This window comes from Poecilia mexicana, unplaced genomic scaffold, assembly GCF_051168715.1.
Source record: "Poecilia mexicana isolate PSO_F unplaced genomic scaffold, ASM5116871v1 scaffold_8, whole genome shotgun sequence".
Taxonomy (NCBI): domain Eukaryota; kingdom Metazoa; phylum Chordata; class Actinopteri; order Cyprinodontiformes; family Poeciliidae; genus Poecilia; species Poecilia mexicana.
The window spans coordinates 14,919,537-14,939,299 of NW_028263377.1; the positions used below are offsets into that span (position 1 = coordinate 14,919,537).

At 42.8% G+C, this 19,763-nt stretch overlaps 1 protein-coding gene across 2 annotated transcripts in view; it reads right to left on the reverse strand.

The window, feature by feature from the left end:
- Positions 1-837: 837 nt before the first annotated feature.
- cep112 (centrosomal protein 112) overlaps positions 838-19,763 on the reverse strand; it is a 116,743-nt gene continuing 97,817 nt past the window's right edge. For both annotated transcript variants that reach the window (XM_014988762.2, XM_014988760.2), the window contains 4 exons: positions 12,087-12,176; positions 4,462-4,563; positions 1,751-1,815; positions 838-1,129 (listed from right to left, as the gene is read on the reverse strand). In XM_014988762.2, coding sequence (XP_014844248.2) covers positions 1,126-1,129; positions 1,751-1,815; positions 4,462-4,563; positions 12,087-12,176 — 261 coding nt within the window. In that variant the 3' untranslated portion in view covers positions 838-1,125. The remainder of the gene's footprint in view (positions 1,130-1,750; positions 1,816-4,461; positions 4,564-12,086; positions 12,177-19,763) is intronic.

Below are 19,763 nucleotides of genomic sequence, written 5' to 3' on the forward strand. Positions count from 1 at the left end.
AGATGTTGGTCTGACAGACTTCTCTCTCTCTCCCCGTCTCTCTTTCTGCGCTTTTTTTTTTTATATATTCTTCTTCTCTCTGCATGGGCAGCAGAAATCAGCACATCAAATAAATACGGAGAGGGGAAACATGTTTGCTTTGGAGCAGGTCATGGACAATGGGAACACGTGAAGTGTGGGCGTGAAAAGAAAGCAATTCCAATGCAAATAAGTGTGGAGGCCTCTGAAATCAAACCTGATCCAGGGATGCAATAACATCTTTAAATTTTATTCAAGGGAGGGAAAATAAATATTGCGATGCTTCGAAAACGATCAGTATTCAAGCCCCCCCCCCCGCATTCCTCGTTCGACATTATCCACAACCTGATAGGAGATTATTATAATGCTCCGTCGTACGCGTCTGTTATTAAAAACCTATAAATTCCTGGCGCTTTTGGAGGAGGCTGAGAGATTTAACGTGAGAATCTCTGAGTGGGATGGCGGATAAAACACAAAGCGTTGGCTGAAACAGAAACATCAAGGCCTGTGGCTGCAGCCTTAACCTGAGGTCCAAACAATCTACTTAAAGCGCACGTTATCCGAACCGACCACAAACCCCTGGCTGCTCCCCGCTCTCCAAACCAGGGTTTGGCCAGAGACACGGTGTCAAATAATGACGGAGAGGGGGCGGGGGGTGATGGGAATTCAAGGACTCTTGCAGCCTAATCTCGGTTAACGTACACACTGTGGTCAAAGAGAACAGCAAGACTTCCTCGGATGGAGGGGACTGATTAAAGACGATGAAAAAACCACCGTGGGATGGGAGGGGGGGGGACAAAGACAAAACGAAACAAAAAAAAAAGGAGAGACAAAGTCTTTTATTACAAATGATGAATTTATAAAAAATATGAACATTTTCATGAGAAAGTCAAGTAAACTGATTTAAAAAAAAGACACAGAAATGAACACTTTATCTGGATGAGGACATCAAAAAATGCTACATTTAATCAAGGTTAAACTAAAACGAGATAAACAAACTTCAGAATGACCGGTCCGGTGGAGTGAGGGATGAGAGGGAACTGCAATGCTCACTTTCTGTTGGCCGGCATCGTCCTTCATGTCCTGGAGTGTCTGAGCTTCATGCTGTTACCTGTGAACAGAGGAGGAAGCATGAAAGAAGCTCAAAATGGAAACAAATGCCTCAGAATGAGCAGAGCGACACGTTTTCTTCTCCTTACTTTGAGAGCACACACCCAAACAAACCAAAAAAATACACAATGACTTGCAAAAGGATTCGAACAACTTGAAATGTTTTTGCCTTTTATCATCACATTACAACCACAAACTTCAGTACAATTCATTTGATTTTTTTTGGTTTTTTGGGGGTTTTTTGCGACAGAGCCACACAGAGGAGCACATAATTGTGAAGTGGGAGGAAAATGAAGCCTGGTGTTTTACAAATGGCCGAAGACTGTTCTGGTCAGACGAGGCCAAAATGGGAGCTTTCAGTGCCTCCATGACTATCATAATGAGCGACATCTCTCTCATTATGAGCGAAGCAGCATCATGCTGTGGGGATGCTCTCATTTGTTAAATTCTGTGCGACCTGTGTGCCGCCATAAAAGACAAGTACTCGGATTTAAAAGGTGGTGCCAAAAACGATGCTTGCGTTTCCTGTTGGGAAAAGTCCTTCTTATAGAAAAGAGTGGAGCACAGAATAATCTCAGATACTTTACAAATCTATACGGAAAGCTGTAAACAAACTCTGTACCTCCTGTTGCGACAGGCATCCAGGTCTTCCTGCAGCAAAGAGGCCGTCTTCTGGAGGAAGCTGACCTACAGCACACACACACACGCACACACACACACACACGATGTAAAACACAGTGCAGCGAAATGGTGCTGGAAATAACTGGGTGTAAACAGAAAGGAGGAAGCAGGAGACGGGTTGGTGTGAGCTTTTTTGTGCTTTTGGCTGGTGTTGGGTAGCACAACAGAAGAGAGTGAAAGAAAAGGCTGCTTGTTAAGTCCAGGGGTCAAGACAGCAGGGGCCGAGGGGTCAGGAGATCAGGGCAGCAGGGTGAAGGCACACTGGGACGACAGGGCACATTACGGGCCAGAGTTTGGACGCCGTGAGTGGAGGCAGCGCGGCTCTTTTGTCTGGCTACAAATTGTAAGTTTATTTATGAAGTGCTGCTTTTGGCCGGAGTGAAAATAAACCCCCCATCTACATTTACTTGGCATCCAGCGCCTGGCAGAATAATCACAGCTCCAGAAGAATCCGTATTGTTCTGGGACTAGCGTACTGGAGCCGAGGGTGCATTCCTTTCTGTGGGGGAGACCTCAGCTCCAATTCTAGCGTTTCATTTAAAATATATGCAAAACTCTACCAAAATGTGGTTGCAATCCTCGTGAGGCACAAAAAAAAAAAAAAAAACTCTCCGTACCTGTTTTTTTTTTCTCCCTCCCTCTATTCAAAAACAATCCATGTTAATGTGTAAGAACCCGAAACGCTGTCAATGAGACGAGAGGCCGCTCTGGTCACGGATTACATTTTATAAACATTTCTGATCACAGCGCTGTGGTCTGCGTGCTGAAATGAGATCCAGGGAGATGTATTTAAACAAGGGAGGGTTGAACATGAGCCCTTTTTTACCCTGAAAGCTCCTATTAACAAAATTATTTACAATGTAAACGCCGAGAAGGGGTCCGCGGGTTAAACTAGCTCAGCGCTCTAAAAAAAATAACTAAAGAAAACTTCATTTGTAGCTCTGTGCAAATACTTGGGTTATCTCCAAATCCCTCTATTTGATAAAAAAAAAAAAATAACTCAGGTGGTTTTTATTACCAGTTTATCTCTCCACAACATACAAAGTATTAACTATTTGGTCCCAACATTCTTCCATTTGGACCAATAACCATTGCCACAGCTTAGTTCCTTTTGTTGAATTGTTGGTGATTAACGATCCCAAAAATGCTCGAATTGAATGAATCACATAAAATAAATGACACTATTATCAGAGAAATCTATATTACACCTACATTTTAATTAATTGTGCTTCAAATCCATATTTGGGTCAGTCAACCTGCAGAAAAACTTACCGTCACACTCTAAACATCTCATCTAGTAAAAACGTTTGATTCTCTGTCCATAGAGGATTATAATGCGGTTTAAAAAGAATTTTTTTTAAATTTTTTTAAATGTAGTGTGTCTGAACACTTCACAGCCCCTTAACTAGCTGATCTCTGATCAGTGCAAGCGGTGCAGCGAGAAGCAGTTGGACGCAGCGTTTATAGCGGGATTTCAAAACGCTACCTGATGACATTAAAACACCGGCAGTGTTTAAGAACCGAGCCGGAGCTTGTGTTAAAGTATTCAGCAGACAACTGCGGCTTCATACGACACATTTACCTACTTTACTACCCACTGACTGGTGATGTAATAAACAGCAGGAAGACAAGAGATGGTGAGCTTGAGTTATTCTGATTCTAATCCGACTTTATTTTTAACAGGTTTTTGCCTTTAGACAGATTTCTTTTTAGGCATTACTTGCCTCATGCTTGACTTTCTTTACAGTAGTTATAGACGCAACATAAGCTGTTGTCATCAAGAGGAGGGGAGAGTCCACGCAACTGGGCAAATATATGACTAGAGATATTTCCTGCCAGGTTCTTGCTGGATTTCCCCCCCCCCCTCTTTTCGCTTAAAATGATTCTGCTCATCTGTTGTAAGGGAACTTTCAGGGGCCAGACACATATTCCTTAATCCTCACATATCTGCAATCCTGATTTATTAAAGCCCACACTAACCAAACAACATGATGAGAGAAAAATAACTGAGAAGGCTTCCAGAAAGCCTGGAGATCAAGAGCGTCTTAAATAACCACAAGAAAGTGCAGTGCGCTGGCAAGCAAGGACATAAAACTTGCAGAGCTTAAAAACCTCTGCACAGTGCTTTACGTTTCGTAAATTTATAATGTAAGAATTTGTTAGACCTATTTTTCCAGACAAATCCAGTTTCCAGCAAAGAAAGAACATACTGCTAACACAAATAACAGAATGTACTGATAGGTAAAGCTTTTTTTTTTAAACATCATTAAGGAACAGCGTTAAAAATAAGGGTAAAACAACAAGCTACAAATTAGGGCACGTTGTGCACATATAGTGATTCTGTAATCATGCATAAACAGAAAGCACATGGACCTGTCACCCAGTGAAAATATTTAGGGAATTAAAAACTAGAGAAACAAAGGTTTCAAGATATTGAGGGGCTAAACTTCTAAAACAAAAAAAGTAGAATAAATGAATAAAAACGTCTAAATCTAAAGCAGCTGATCTAAACCAAAGTGCTGTTGCTAGAGAAAGTGATGCAACGCTTGAAAGCAGACATTAAAAAAAGCAGAATGCCTGTTAAAATGAAAAAAGTAAAATAAAATAATTCCTGTATTTTAACTTCTGTTTATGTTCACCAAAAGTTCTCACCTGAGCTTTCAGAGAGGTGATGGTGTCCTCCAGCTCCTTCCTGAGATCCGCCGGCATCAGACCTTTGATCTTCTCCTCATACTCCTGATGCACCATTGTCACCTGGGAAGGCAGATCCTGTTAGATCAAACGCCATCAAATCCAAGACCAACACGTTCACACGGTGATCGACGGATGCAGCCGAACAAGGGCGACTCAGTAACTTAGAATGTCCCTGAAAAGTTCAGTCATTTCAGCGATTCAGTTCCTAAAGTGAAGCTCAGATTTGACAGATTTATCACACATTGACAGACATATTTTAAGCACTCATTTTGGTATGAGTTTATGATTACGGCGCACAGCTCATGGAGACGTCATAATAATATATAACAATCAATAAAAAGGGTTTTCAATTCAACATGTCTGTTTTGAATTTCAGTTTTTCCGTCCTCTTAACCTTCCATTAATATGCTGGAAAAAGTCTACTTTGTATTCTGTAGGAATAATGTTTTTGTGGACCGTTTGCAGGACAACTATTAGGTCTGAAGTCTCTTTTGTGATTGTGCGGAACATAATACTGGCATATCATAACATTCCTGCTTTTAAAACAAACAAAAATAAAAAAATAATCAGCCTTATGGAATATAAACATTTTTCAAAAACGACTAATTACGTTTGTCTTTCCTGCAAAACATAATCACTAAAATTAGCAGAAATAAACAGATTGTACATTTATCACTGCGCGTCATAAATAGACAAGTCTCAGTTTTTGATCTGAATCCCTGAAGCACAAAAAAACATTTTGACGATATTCTACTTTACGGAGATGCATCTGTACGCCATTAATCTGAGAATGTCCCTGCTGAGTAAGTGTTTCTGCATGTCTTTGACTCCGAGGCACTGTAAGCCAAGCAGCAGCTGACACACACACACACACACACACACACACACACACACACACACACACACACACACACACACACACACACACACACACACACACACACACACACACACACACACACACACACACACACACAGAGGGTGAGGGTATCCCCTCTTTATTCATGCCTCAGAGTTCCCTCGCTTTTCACAGCTCCTTCACATCTCCACAGGGGGTCCAGCGGCGTTGGCATGACTCGGCTCTGCACGACACCCCCCTACTGGTTGTTGGCCACTACAGCTGTATCCGACACAAAGCACTGACGGGGGTTTGGAAGAGGATGGATCGCATGAAATACAGCAGCAGCAGCAGCAGCTCAATAGCCAGCGAGCTATCTCCACTGGGGAGGACGGGAGGAAGTCTGTCTGGGGCTAAATTACACTCTGCTAAACCAGAGTCTGATTATAGAAGTTGAAAAGGGTTTGGTTAGTGCAACCCCCACTTTTTACCCGCAAACACACATGAATGGAAGCGCTCGTATACGCGCTTGCAGACATGCGAGCACAAACCGAGCTTTTTACGGTGCTGTAAAAAAAGAGTTTATGGCGTTCAGAAGAGCCGCCGAATCAATTAATTCAGAGCTCGACGAGCGCTTCGGAGAGGGGACGCAACAGTTTTCATCCGCATATTTCAAGGTGTAACCAGGGGGAGAGTCTGTGTGTGGCAGAGCCAGAGTCCAGCCAAAGTCCAATCTGCTCTTTCAAGTGAAGAGAGCGTGAATGAAGTGATGGGGGAGGGTTTAAAGAAGAAGAAGAAAAAAAGATCAGCTACCCTAAAATAATCTTCCTGTTGTGGATTTAACTGATTGTTCTGGCTTTGGCTAATTAATCTTCCTGGGCACAATGAAAAGGATTGGGGAAGCACTTCAAAGCAACCCTCAGCATAAATGATCCCTACATGAGGCAGCTCACTTTGTCTCGGCACAGTGTGCAGCAGATTAGTCTGGCACAACTTCGCCAATTTCTCCAGTCTCCTTCCAAACCTATTCATTTGAAAGTGTTAGAGCAATTACAGTGGGTTAGGAATCCATCGGTTTAGAAAAAAAATATGTTACTTTTTCCCCATGCTGTGTGAGAACGGGGTTCAGGACAGTTTAAAAAGTGACCTTTTTTAAACAGGTTGCAAAAAAACAGGTTGTAGAAGCTTTAATTTCAATGTCCTGAAGACGTCTATCTCTATCTATAGCAGCTTCTGTAGTCATAACAGAACGGCAGGCCAAGACAAAACACACTTCGCCGCTTCAGACCGAAGCAATAAACAATGGTTGAATAAACACATCCCTTACCAACCGCTCTGAATACAAGTCTCAGATTCTTCAAAAGCCAAGCTCCTTAGTTTTGCATTCTTGATTCGTGTATGGTGCCGCCGCCGCGGCAATGAGAGGTCCGCTCGAGCTAAATTATAAGCTCTCTTGTGGCAACGCTGTCTCCATCGTCTGTCCCATACATACGCTGGAAGGGGAGAGCCTACAGCAGCATATTCTGGAAAAACTCCAAGAGAGCTGCAGGGGAAAACTGGTAACCTTGTGTTGCCTTGCAAATATATTCGGACACCTTGTTTTCTCTCCTTTTCCTCACTTTACGACAACTGGCTTTTAATGCATTTTATTAGCAAATGAAGGATTTCTAAAGGATGCATAGTCTTAGAAAAAGTAAAATAAAATAAAAAGAGTAATAGTTAGTAACTCTAACATCAATATGCTTTGATCTAAACCATTAAAGCTCAGGCTGTATATTTAGAAGCTGAACCTCCAACAGCTGTTCTTCCTGTTTTTGTTCCCTTCAGTTTTCCATCAGCTCTGACTAGCTTGCCTGTTCATGCAGAAGAAACATCCCTGCAGCATGATGGTTGCACTTCCATGTTTCACTGTGTGCTTCATTACAATGTACAGCGTTAGGTTTCCGCCAAATCTAGAGTTTTCTACATAGGTGAAAAGAGGAGTTTAGGTCTTCCTCTATTCTATCCCTTCTTTTTTTCTTGTCACTTTTGCCTCCTTCAGAGTTACTCTGGTTCTGTTGGCTGCTTCTCTGATTAAAGTCCTCGCTCACCGTCAGCTTAGGTGAGCGCCCAGGTCTTCGTAGGTGTGTAGTTGTGTCGTACTAGGCAGGTTACAATTTGACAAACTGATCGATCTTCATGACGCTGTTTGTTGTTTATTACTGCTAAAACCTGAGGCAGACAGCTGTATTTAAATTACATTTAGTTTCTATTTAGGGGAATCAGAGTGACGGGATTAAGATTTGAAAATAAATAACTAAAACAAACAAGGAAAACTGAGCATCCTTTTACTTCTTTCTGTTAGCCAATCACATAAAATCTCAATAAAACACATTCAAGTTGGGCAAGACCTCTCACATGCGCTCAGTGTTTGGTTATTGACCAAGTCCATCTATCTCGGAGCGTGTGGACGGAAGCAGCAGTCTTTATCATAACAGTATCTCTGTTGTCTAAACCTGACTGCGGCTAACACACACAGAGACTTCGCCGTGTCTCTCGGCGGAGTTAGAAATGCAAAACAGAAGCATCCGACTCCCCAAAAGACAGACGGACTTGTTTTCTTAAAGACATTGTTCCTCCAGCTTTGCATTCTCTTCCAAGGGTCCTCCCTCTGCATCTTTCCTCTTCTTTCATGAAAACGCACAGTTTTTTCCCCCCCCTCTCCCTTTCAACTTCTTTTTTTTTTTTTTTTTTTTTTTTTTTTTTTTACAGCAACGGCATGTTTGTTTTCCCGACAGGCAGAAAGAGACATGCGATGACATCTGAGGGCGGGGGGGGGGGAAGGCTCCTCACCAATTGGAGAAAAAGTGAGACGTCTTTGAACAACGCTGCAGATCAAACCCGTCACTAGGACTTGGTCACTGACAGACTCCAGATGTGAGCAGAAAGGAAAGAAAGGAGAAAAAGAAAAGAGAGGGAGACACTGCAAAGAAAAACGACAAAAAAAAAAAGTGTGTGCCACTATTTCAGCTTGTAATGAAAGACGACTTTGAATTTCTAAAGACGCATCAGGTTTGATCTGTGCAGATCCCTTTTAGAAAGTGGGGTTCTGTTTGTTCCTGATGAGGTGCCGTTTTGAATACAGCGAGGAGCGGCAGTCATTTTCCCCCCTCCCAGTCATCTTAAAATGACAACATTTCATCTATATATAGTCCTCAGATTGTGGTTTTGACTTTCTCTCACGCTTAGCGCCGTCACATGGCATGGCTTCTGACAGCTGCCAGCAGAAAGGAACAAGCCCTAAACACTTTCAACGTTCAAATGAAGTTTGTCACATCGCTGAAGAGGCTTGATGCATGCTAATGAAGCTGGTGTGTGTGTGCATGAAACAAATAGTGTGTGGGTGTGTGTGTGTGTGTGTGTGTGTGTAAGGTGTAGAGGGGGCAGGGGGGAGAGGCATTTTTTTTTATATATATCATCCATTGTTCCCAGGTGACAAAGCCCTTGTCAGGAACAAGAGGATACATCAAAAATGCCAATGTTCGCAAAGTTTGCACCTCCACAGCCAGAGTTGGAAGTCAGCGAGTTCATGAAAGAGCGATTTGGAATCAAAAACGCTTTGTTACGAGATGAAGGAGGGAAAACGGCTTCGAATGAGCCAGAGGTCTCTGTGGAGTTCACTGAAGCTACAGTAAGACAGGGATCCTACTCATTATGAAGGCAAAAACTCCTGACTTTTCCAGACTCAACTTCCCAGAGTTCCCAGTGGTTTACATTCAACTTAAAGTATTGAATACCAAAATCCACTTTCGAATTGTGTCTGGTATTCATACAGGCAGCAGGCTTTAAATGCGGAAAGTGGACAAGGAGGAACAGGGGGAGAAATAAGGAAACAAGGAGATATTAAGGAAGAAAGGACACAAGGGAAGAAGTAAAGGTAAGAAAAAAAAAGAAAGGACATAAAAAAAAGGACACGAGAAATGAAAGAACAAAGGACAGATTGAGGGACAGATAAAGGACAGAAAGAGGACAGGGCACAAGCAAGAAAAGGAGAAAAAGGAAAAGAAAGAACAAAGGAAGTATACTGTGAAGCTTTAAGACACATAAGGGAAGGAAGAAGGAAAAAAAAGGAAGGAGACTTAAACAGAACACAGAAGAAAATCTCCAAATCCAGACCTTTCCAGATTGTAGCGAGATGCTGACTGATGGCAGGTTGTGTGATAGTCAATTATTTGTTTATTTACTAAAAACAACATGACTTTACATTCTCAACCGCCTAAATTGTCACCATGACACCAAAGACCTCATGAACCCATTGACTTACATGCAAATACTTTAAGGGTGACACTTAAGGGATTTAATCAAAGTAAGCACCTGTGGCGGAGACCAGCGCTAAATTTTTACAGTTTGCCGTGTCTAGCCTGTCATTCATAAGGAGAGCTGCTCTCTACAGGCCACCATCTTGAAGGAGAGCCGAACCGCGCACTGAGCTGATGAGATGCCGTTTTGGAGGCGAGGGCCCCTGTGAGTGCGGGGCCAGCAACATCTGTGCGAAGCCTGGGCAGGAAAGCTGCTTCAGCATGCGAGAGATCGGATTACAAAAGACACAAGAAACATCTTGGCAGATAAACAAGAGCAACGTGTGAGCGAGGAGGGAAAGGCGAATCGGTGTGGCCTCAACTATTAGTGTGGATGAACCACAGAGGGCACAACTACCAACTGAGAAACGTATACAGAACGAGAGATTAGCACTAAACACACACCAAGCAATGTGATTCAGACGCGCTCGCTCAAAGCCTTTTCTCCGTTTATCTCCTAGCAGAATGTCAGGGGGAGAAAATCTGTTCAGCGTGTTCAAGACCGTGAATCACGAGCTGTTGAGAGCCTAAAGTGGGTACCAAAAGGCTTTGTCGCATTCATCGTGTTGTTTACTCATCCTCTGCTTCAACATGCTTTTAACATACAGGTGTTAGCGCCAAAATGAAAGAAAAACAAGAAATTCTCGTTTCCTGTGTTTTACCTGACTCAATTTGTTAAAGGGGCAGTATTATGTAGTGTCGACTTTTTTGAGTAAACGTTTTTTATATTGGTGTTATAATGTTATTCCCCCATCAAAAACACACCTGGAGTGTCACCTTGATTATTTCAGGCATGTTTGGGAAAACCTTTAATCTCCCATGGCAACCATTCAGCTGCGTTAAACGCCTGGGTGGACCAAGCCCCGCCTTTGAGGCGGTATCCGAGTTCCCACCTTACAGAGCAGACATCGGCCACAACGCCCTCACTCGGATCCTTCAGACTAGCCAATAGCAATTAGCAAACATCTGGTGGAACTGCACATGTGCTGAGCTCATTATATGAGCTACTTCTCAGTGCAACGTTGATAAAAATGTATTTAAGGGTTAATGGAGAGACAAGGTTGCTGAAATGTGCAATAGATGTGCAAGAACAATAAACCTGATGGATTGATTGATGTTGTGATGACTTCCTGAAGTCAGAGTGTTGGAAAAAGCAAAAGTCAAATTCCTTTCAAGTGACATAAATGCAGCATTTTTATAACAACTGAAAGTACATGATTGTGCTATAAAACCTTCTATATTGCTGGAATACACAATACTGACCCCTAAAAAAATTTTAAAAACTAACTGTTTAGATTGCAATCTTGGTTTGTGATAGGCTGAAAACAACTTAATCATACTTCAGGCCTAGTCCAATATGGCTGATTTTGTTTAATTTCTATCCAAAAAAAAGGAGAAAAAAAATCAGATCAACAAAAAAGGATGAGAAAAAGAATATTTCAAACCGATTCCATGTGAAATATGTTAAAAACAATGTGAATTTCTTTTTCATAACTCACTACCTTGTCTGTCACATAAAATGTTATTAAACTATACTAGATTACACTGTTTTAAAAAGTTTAAAACAAGGTACTAATCATTTTTGCGAGGCACCGGACGCCATAATTTAATTAAACTAAGACCACCTTGCAAGAAAGAGCAAGCAGAATCCCCTGCGTGTGGATCAGTGACAAGTGGCTCCTGAAAACCGGTGAGCCCCGTCGACTCGATTTATGACGGCCCGACTGGGAGACGTGTGACGAGTGTGTGAAGTGTGTGCAAGGGTCAGTGGGCGGATCAGAGGGAACACAGGAGAACGAATGCCTTTGGTGTACATACCGCGGTACAAAGACCAACCTCCTGCGTGAGCACAGTCATTAGTTCTTTCTTCTCTGTGTGTGTCAAGGTCAAAACATAGTCTGATTACAGGGCATTCTCCACAGCCACGGGGTGCGCGTGTGTGCGTGTGTGTGCGCACCAGAGCTTCCCTTTTGAGCACAGGCAGCGGTGGCATTCTTGGCCCTAGGCGCTGACTCTTGAGGCCAGATCTCAAGGAATTTGGGAAATGTGCAAGGGGGCATAACGCTGACTCTGAACAGGAGAAGGAGAGATGGTAGGTGGAAGAGGGCAGAGGAGGAAAGGAGGCCAAGAATATTTTGTGTTTCTTTTGCAGCCCCCTGGAGGACTGAGTCAGAATAGTAAATCAGAAAGGAGGAGATTGCAACATGAAGCGATAAAGCAGCAAAAGAAGATGTTATAGGACAGGATTTTATGATCAAGAAGAATAAAACGGTTGTGATGCAAAAAGCTGAAGGTGAAGTTGGAAAAAAAAAGAAAAGTGATGCAATGATGACAGGAAGCTGCAAATTGTGCAGCAGAAAACAATGGGAAAGAAGAGATAAAGGGGAGAGGACAAACAAGTTCGTTACCCTCTCTTCGGTCTCCAGCTCCTTGTTGAGCAGCTTCTTCTCGGCACTGTGCAGCTGTCTCCGCAGACTCTCCAGCTTTTCCTGCAGAGCCTGGGGACAAGAAGAGGCGTTCAAGTCGGCTGACAGACGCAAACCGAAAAACAGTTTCTGCCTGGTTTAACATGTAAGTGACGCAAACTGGTAGACACTGATCTGCAGTTTGATTTGAGCTGAGAGGAGAAGGCGCGATGCAGCTAAATGAGAGGCCACAAGAGAATCACGAAAATATGCAGATGAGACAGAAAACCAGAGGAGGAACAGGGGATGCAGAATTTCTGTTTTTGCATGTGAAGTGAGAAAGCCGTGAAGAACTTTTTCCACAAAGTAGGAGCAGGGGGGTAAAAATGCTTCGTACAGAAAATGGTCAGATTGTCATCGAAGATTTTGATGGAAAAAAGATAAAAGGAGCTCAGAGCGTGTTTTCGAACAGGTCAGCTCCGACATTTAGGCGCGAGTGCAACACAGAACCAGATCTTTTCGGCACACTTCATCTTTGATTAGTCTGCACAGAAAACGGAGAGAGTGATGCAGGTGTGAACGCATGCAGAACAGCACAGCAGCGAGTTTACACTTTCACACACACACACACACACACACACACACACCTCCGTCAAGCGTGTGAGGCTCTGGCAACAATCAATATCTGCGGCGTCACACCCTCCCCACCCCCCACACACCTCCGGAGCTGAGTGAGTGAGCCAGGTGTTGGCTTGTTGACTCTCTCTGAGCAGAAGGAAACACAGTCCAGGTGATAGGCATGACCACCTGATCTGCGGCCCACTCCACTGACATAAATCACGCAGACTACAAAGCTTTAGGGCACGAATGAGCTTCTGAGCAGCACCTCCGAGACGCACTGAGAGGTAAACAGCTGAAACTTTAGTCGGGCGTGTTATTATATGCAGTCAAACAAACAGGAGCCGAGTCTGGTGGAAAAATCCCCCTGACCTATTTACTCAGTATTTGTCAGATGTAAGGACATAAAAAAAATATAGAAATAAATTTATCTAAATATCAAACTGTTCATATTATGAGGTTTTTGGGGGACAAACATAAAGTCTATACCTCCATAACATCAAGTTATGATAGGATTTGATTCTTATTTTAATAAACCATCATGTCTACAATGTGAAATTAGGGTTCTCCTATTTAAAACAGAGGCTCCAGAAAAACAGGCAGTCCCAATTTCGATCATTATTTAGCTTTCTGAACCCTGACCTCTTATGTGGTTTAGCTGTAATGTTGATCTGGAGTAAGAAACACCTTAAAGGGGCAGTATTATATATTTTCCAAGCTCGTAGTGCCATTTTGTATCACAAACAAGTCACTATGTTACCTTTGGTCATTATAAAAATACTGTATTTACCAAACGTAACTTAAAAAGAAAAATGACTTCAAGGTTTGATGAATCAAAACTGGTCACTGTGTCTTTAAGAAGCTCTGTGAATGCAAGTGTGTAGGCATCCCCCGACTGGCTGCCATGGGACACTCAAGGATTTCTCAAGCATAGATGAAGCTCCAAGTATATTTATGAAGAGGAAGTAGCAAAATAAGATGATATAAAGTCCAAGCCCACCTCCACATTTACTAGACAGTAATTGGTTTGACATGGCAGTACAGAGTGGCAGATGAGCTGACCCGAGTAGACGCCTGTATTTTTATTAAATAAATGTATTGTCTTGAAATAAGTTTCGTTTTCGAGCAATGCAAAAACACTAAATTGTGTAAGAAAACTAATTTATTCTGTAGGCAGCGTTTACATACAACAGTAAAGCCAGCAGGACAAGCGATGAAGATGAGGAAAATCAACCCTCCTCCCCCTCTTTCTGAACCCACGCCTGATTTCCCGCACCGTGACGCAGGATATCTGGTCCACTTCTTCTGGGAAGGACGGCTAAATAGAGGGCTCCGCATGTGACGTACGCTTTCTTGTGGCATCTGAATTAGACGTGCTCAGAGCACATCGGAGTTCACAAGTTCAACGTTTCTCACATCATTAGCAGTATCATATGGGACGATTCTGCTGAACAACAGCAGCGCTTTGTGACTCATAAAAAAAGAAAGAAAAAAAAAAACCGGCTTTGGAGTTATTTAGTCATTACTGGTGTCAGACAGGATGGAGGGATGATGTTACACACTGCTAACAAGAGGCAGCTCACTGAGTCTAATAGACCAAGGCAGCATTACAGGAAAACAACACATTTCTGAAGTCGCAAACACCTGCCCTGAGTTTGACTTTAATCCAGAGGAATCACTCTGCCGCACATCTAAAGCGACATGACAGTGGGTTTTACAAATTAAGGTTTCGATGAGCTTAATTCACGAGTTTCGATTTTGCTGGTGACTAATAAGGGGTGAAAACATACGGGTTCACACAACTGTTAACTGAAAAGAAAACAGGATCAGCACATTTTCAGTGATTTCTCACCACGAACTCAACTCAGTTTCTTTGCTCTTGTAGGCCTTTAAGGGAAAGATTGTCTGAATGTTGACAACAGTGAAACTTTTCACAAGCTATTTTGCTCAAAGAAAGCCACTCTTGGTTTTTTACTCCTGACCAGAACCTCGAGGACCCGTGCAGACTGGTACAAAATAATAACGTTTACTTCGCACAAGACTTTGCATTAAAAGTTAGCTTTGAGTGTAGGTGAGAAGCTTACCTACACATCTAAAGCGACATGACAGTGGGGTTACAAATTAAGGCTTCGATGAGCTTAATTCACGAGTTTCGATTTTGCTGGTGACTAATAGTACGACATTCATATGTCGTACTCATCCTACGACATATGAATATCCTGAGGGCAAGAGAAAATGGCAACAAGTAGCTTTCCTGATCTAGCATGTGCTGTCTGCAAAGGTGCACCGTGTGTCGGACAAGAAGCCAATCAGCAATCTGGGATTTATTAACCATAGGGAAAAGGATGATTGTAAGCAAGCCAGGAAGAGGAGTAAATTGTTTTCTTTATGAAGGGATGCAGACAGAGGAGTGTGACAGGAATGGAAAAACAGATTAAGGCATGACAGAGAAAGTTATATGGAAATCTGAAATTGCAAAGCAAGCCTTAGGACAATAAAGAGACATGTGACTGAATCAGAAGGCGGAATGAAAGTTTAGAAAGGTGAAAATGAGTTTGAGGAGGGAAAAAAAAAAAAAAACTAGCGGGAGACGAAGGGGAAAAAGAAAAAGCATGTGGCTGGCTTGCAGAGGTTGGGTCAGCGGCGCACTCCTGCCTCGCAGTTTCACAGTTGGGAGGCTTGAAGGTCTCGCTCTCTCTCTCTCTGCCCTCCCTCCCCATCAACAATCGGGCCTCAGCCTCTCTTTCATTCCAAACTTTCACCTCAAAAGGAGCAGCGGGGCACACGTGCACACAAGCACTGACAAACACTGCTTAGAGGGATTAATGCAGGTATAGGCACGCATCAATATTAACAGCACAAGTTCTAAAAATGCGAGCGCCGCGCTCAGTCAAATCAGCGCGTGGTTATTGTGCGGCGCGCGCACACGCACGCACAGAGACGCAGCAATGCCTGAGTCATTCTTTCCTGGGTGGTCCCCCTGCATAGATAAGGCAAGCATGTTTCCCTAGGGTGAAACGAAAGCAACAGAGGGCAGGAGAAAACGGCAAAAGAAGAAAGAAGGGAGGGAACGGTGGGAGGAGGAAAAAAGGCCAGGGGCCTCTTTAAACTTGGTGTTTTGTTAGGAGCCGAGCTGCTCTTCATGTGCGGCGGGGGCCTTTCTATTTGCAGCGTGCTGTCAGAGGTTTCTCCCAAAGTCTGGATTAAAGAGATCCTCTAATGACACTGAGGCTGGACGACTTCAGACTGCAGCAAAAACCTCATATTGCACCGCCTCCAGCCAAGGACACACACACACACAGAAAAGCAAAGGATGAGGCAGATGCACACAGACATACATATACAAAGCTGTAGAGCCCACACAGACACCAGCTTCAGTAGAACAAGGCTTTGTGTGCACATATGGCTACTGATCTAATAGTAAATAATAAAAGAGGTGCTAACCTCAAGGAGAGATGGATGGTCAGAGAGTTGAGCACAGCCTCTCTTTTATCTGCACTTTTATCAAAGGATTGTGGGGAAAGGTAAAGAAGAAAGAAGCAGTAGGAGGAGGAGATGGAAGAGGAGGAGTAGGAGGAGGAGGAGGAGAGGTCTTCCTCCTGAGGTGTTTGAGAAGAGAAACTTTTGCTTTTGCTTTGCTGTCTTGTCTGCCTGCGTGTAGTAATAAAAACATGTAGTTTAGCAAGTCGACCAGGACAGCCCCTCTGAAATGTAACTCCGATATTGGTGTGAATTGACTTGCCTTTGCAGCCCTTTGATGCTTTACAGCAGTTTTCCCCGCTCACGCGTCGAGCGAGAAGCTACGCGGCGACGGCACCTGGAACCTTCCCGAACCGCGAAACGCCAAACACACGCATGGCACAGCTTACGGAGGCGTCTTCTTCGGGAGCGCTGATGAAAGTGCTGAGACAATTGCGGCGCTAATGAAGACATGCTGCAAATGAGTTATGCCCACGGGGGGAACACGCCGTAGTCTAACTTTCAGCTGCTGGGAGCTACGGTAGAAAGAGAATAGGAAACAACTCCAAAATACGTGCCATATGCCTGTCGTGTTTTCCTGCTTATTTGTGTGTCGGCACTTATGAATATATTCTGTTTATCAAATGGTACATTGCTGAACAACTGTTAAGTTCAGCTCAAGTTTCAAACATAGCTGCATATTTTCAAAACTCCAGGTTAGTGACTAATTCCTGTTTTATTGTTCGCCGGCAGATGAAGGCCTCCATGAGCTGTTCCACTTCCCACGTTCCCTTGTAGCGTCCTGGAATGTAAATCCCTCCCTTATTTCCTCCCTCTCTGATACGAGGATAAAACAATCTGCAGAGCCGGAAAAGTAATCAATCAGCTGACGACGCGATGCACACGTGTTGAGTTGCACGCAGATCCAAAACATTTGCAGAGACATTATTTTGCATATGGGAAAAATGGACTGAGATTAGGGATACTGATTAAATATCTATTGGCTGATTGATCAGTTCAACTAACTTATTGTAGCAATAAATGTGTGAGGAATTTCTAGAAGTTTGAATGTTGAAAACCATATTTCAGGAGCTAGGTGGCCATTGTTGTGTCTGACTCTCCACTTTTCAAGATGCAGCCAACATTTTCAACAAATCTGTACCGCAGGCAGTCCCAGCTGAACAACATGTACTCTGTGTCTGTAAGGCTACAGTGAACCTGTAAGTGATGCAGGACGAGGTCGTCTGCTGAAATAACCAAGCGCCTCTAGGGAGCAGACGTTACCTTGGGTGATGTGTCTTCAAAAATATCAACACATGGCTCTGATGTACCTTCTTACCGTCACAGCAGCTGACTTTTACACCTTTCACTTTCTCAACTTTTGCACATACAAACCGACGACCAGTTTCTCTAAAGCAACCTGGACTGATTTTTTTTCTGAACACAAAACATGTTTTCTTTCTGTCCAGTCTAGAAGAAGACGCACCAAAAGAGCTTTGTAAAGTTTCTGTTACAATTCTGGATGAACTGCTGGGAACGACGAGAAATTTCCAAAGCAGCTCCGGCCATGTGGCTTTAATGATCACAGAAAGATAACAGTGTTTCTTATGCAATATTGCCTTAGGAATGAATTATACTAATACCTTTTATTAAAGAGGGAGGCTCCACCTTGGAGCTGCAGTCTCCAGCCGAGCCTCCACCACACAGAGCAGCCCTCCACCACACCTTCCCCACACAGCTCCTCTAGACTAGCAGCAGCAGCGACAAACACACACCTGGTGGAACTGCATGTCTGCTGAGCTCATCATATGAACTACCTCTCAGTACAATGGTTTGAAGTGCTGAAGGCAGAGTGTTGGAAACATTAGAATCCCAATTTCAAGGCGTCAAATTCCTAAGTCCAATTTATTTTAAGTTATGTTTGATATATATATATATATATATATATATATATATATATATAGGGCTGAAACGATTCCTCGAATGATTCGAGTACTTCGATTACTAAAATTCCTCGAGGAAAATTTACCTGCCTCGAAGCTTCGTTAATTTATGTTTTATTAGTTAGCGCACCGTGTTCCGGCCGGGACTTCATTTGCGTTGCGCGGAGCTCTCACTTCCGCCTCTGAGTTGTTGACAAAAGCTAAGTCTCAGCGGCATAAAGTCCAATCTTCAAGATTGGCCCGTAGGGATTTTATTGATTGATGATAATGCCCGACTTTTTATCGTTTTTGGGGAACCAATAAGCATCCTTAAAATGACTGGGGGAATGCCTGGAGTACGGCAGCATTTCTCCTCCGGGGCTGCTGGTTGAAAGCGAACGGCGGGAAGAGCGCTGAGGTGAGCGGATAGACTGAACAGGGCGGGCGGCTGAGTAGCTGATGCTTACCGTGTAAATGTAGCTTTACCGACGAACCGCACAATAAATTTCATATCCCGGTCTGAAGAAACGGGTGGCGGAGCGCATCGTACATGGCTGGTAGATGAGTTTCTGAGTGTGACCAGTGAAGGTGTCGTAAATATCCCGTATTGCTTCCCCCGTGTTCGTCCCCCGGTCTAACGGTTCGTCAGTCCGCTGGTCTATTTCCTCCCCTCCATCTTACGTTCGTTCATTCGCCCTCTCCTCCCACTCCAGGCGGCATTTCCCGTATTTTCAAACCCAAAGCGTGACAGGTTAGGTGGCAAGGTGAGTTTAATTAATCTATTAAACTCACTGAAGATGAATACATAAACTAAAAGCTGGATTGTAGACATTTTTTATAAGCATATTTATGAGCCTGCCTCTTTGTTATTAAATTCAATATAATTTCAGATTTTTCTATAACTTTTCTTCTGGTTAACTTAGAAAGTGAGCTATTATTGTTACAGGTTAGTTTTCTAAACTACAAAAAAGCAACTGTTAGGGATGCTCAAATATGAAAAATTGGACTGATAGTGATATCTGATAGTAACACCGGTATTATGCCAGATTTACCAATATTTCATTTTATAATTTTTTTTATCCGATTACTCGATTAATCGTAAGAATAATCGATAGATTACTCGATTACTAAAATATTCGTTTACAACAGCCCTATATATATATATATATATATATATATATATATATATATATAGTTTTTAACTATATTTTTTAAAGAACCACAACTTGTTAAATTGTAGCCTATCACATATGCTACAAAAAGGAATACAGGGAGATAGAAAGATGTTAAAATAATAAATTTTATTGCCCTTAAATTATCTAAATGAATTGAACCACATGCATCTAATACACAAAGTACTGTTCTGATATCAGATTTTGCAAGGTCATGATATATATGTAGACAAAATCTGTCAAATGCAGGGTAAACATAAACCACTAACCTCTCTAGCATTTTCTGCTGTAGTCCACATTAAATGAAGGGCATTTTCCATGACATACAGACACACAAGGCTTCACTAATGTGGTGAAATTCGCATAACAGCCCTAAATATAAATTCACACTGTCACACATTTGAGCTCATTCACAAAAGCAAAACAAGAACAAAGCCACGGAAACACAGATGGCTGAGAAACTTTAGTAAACAAGCGCTCGGCTCAAGGTTGACGCAAAGATCTCGCGG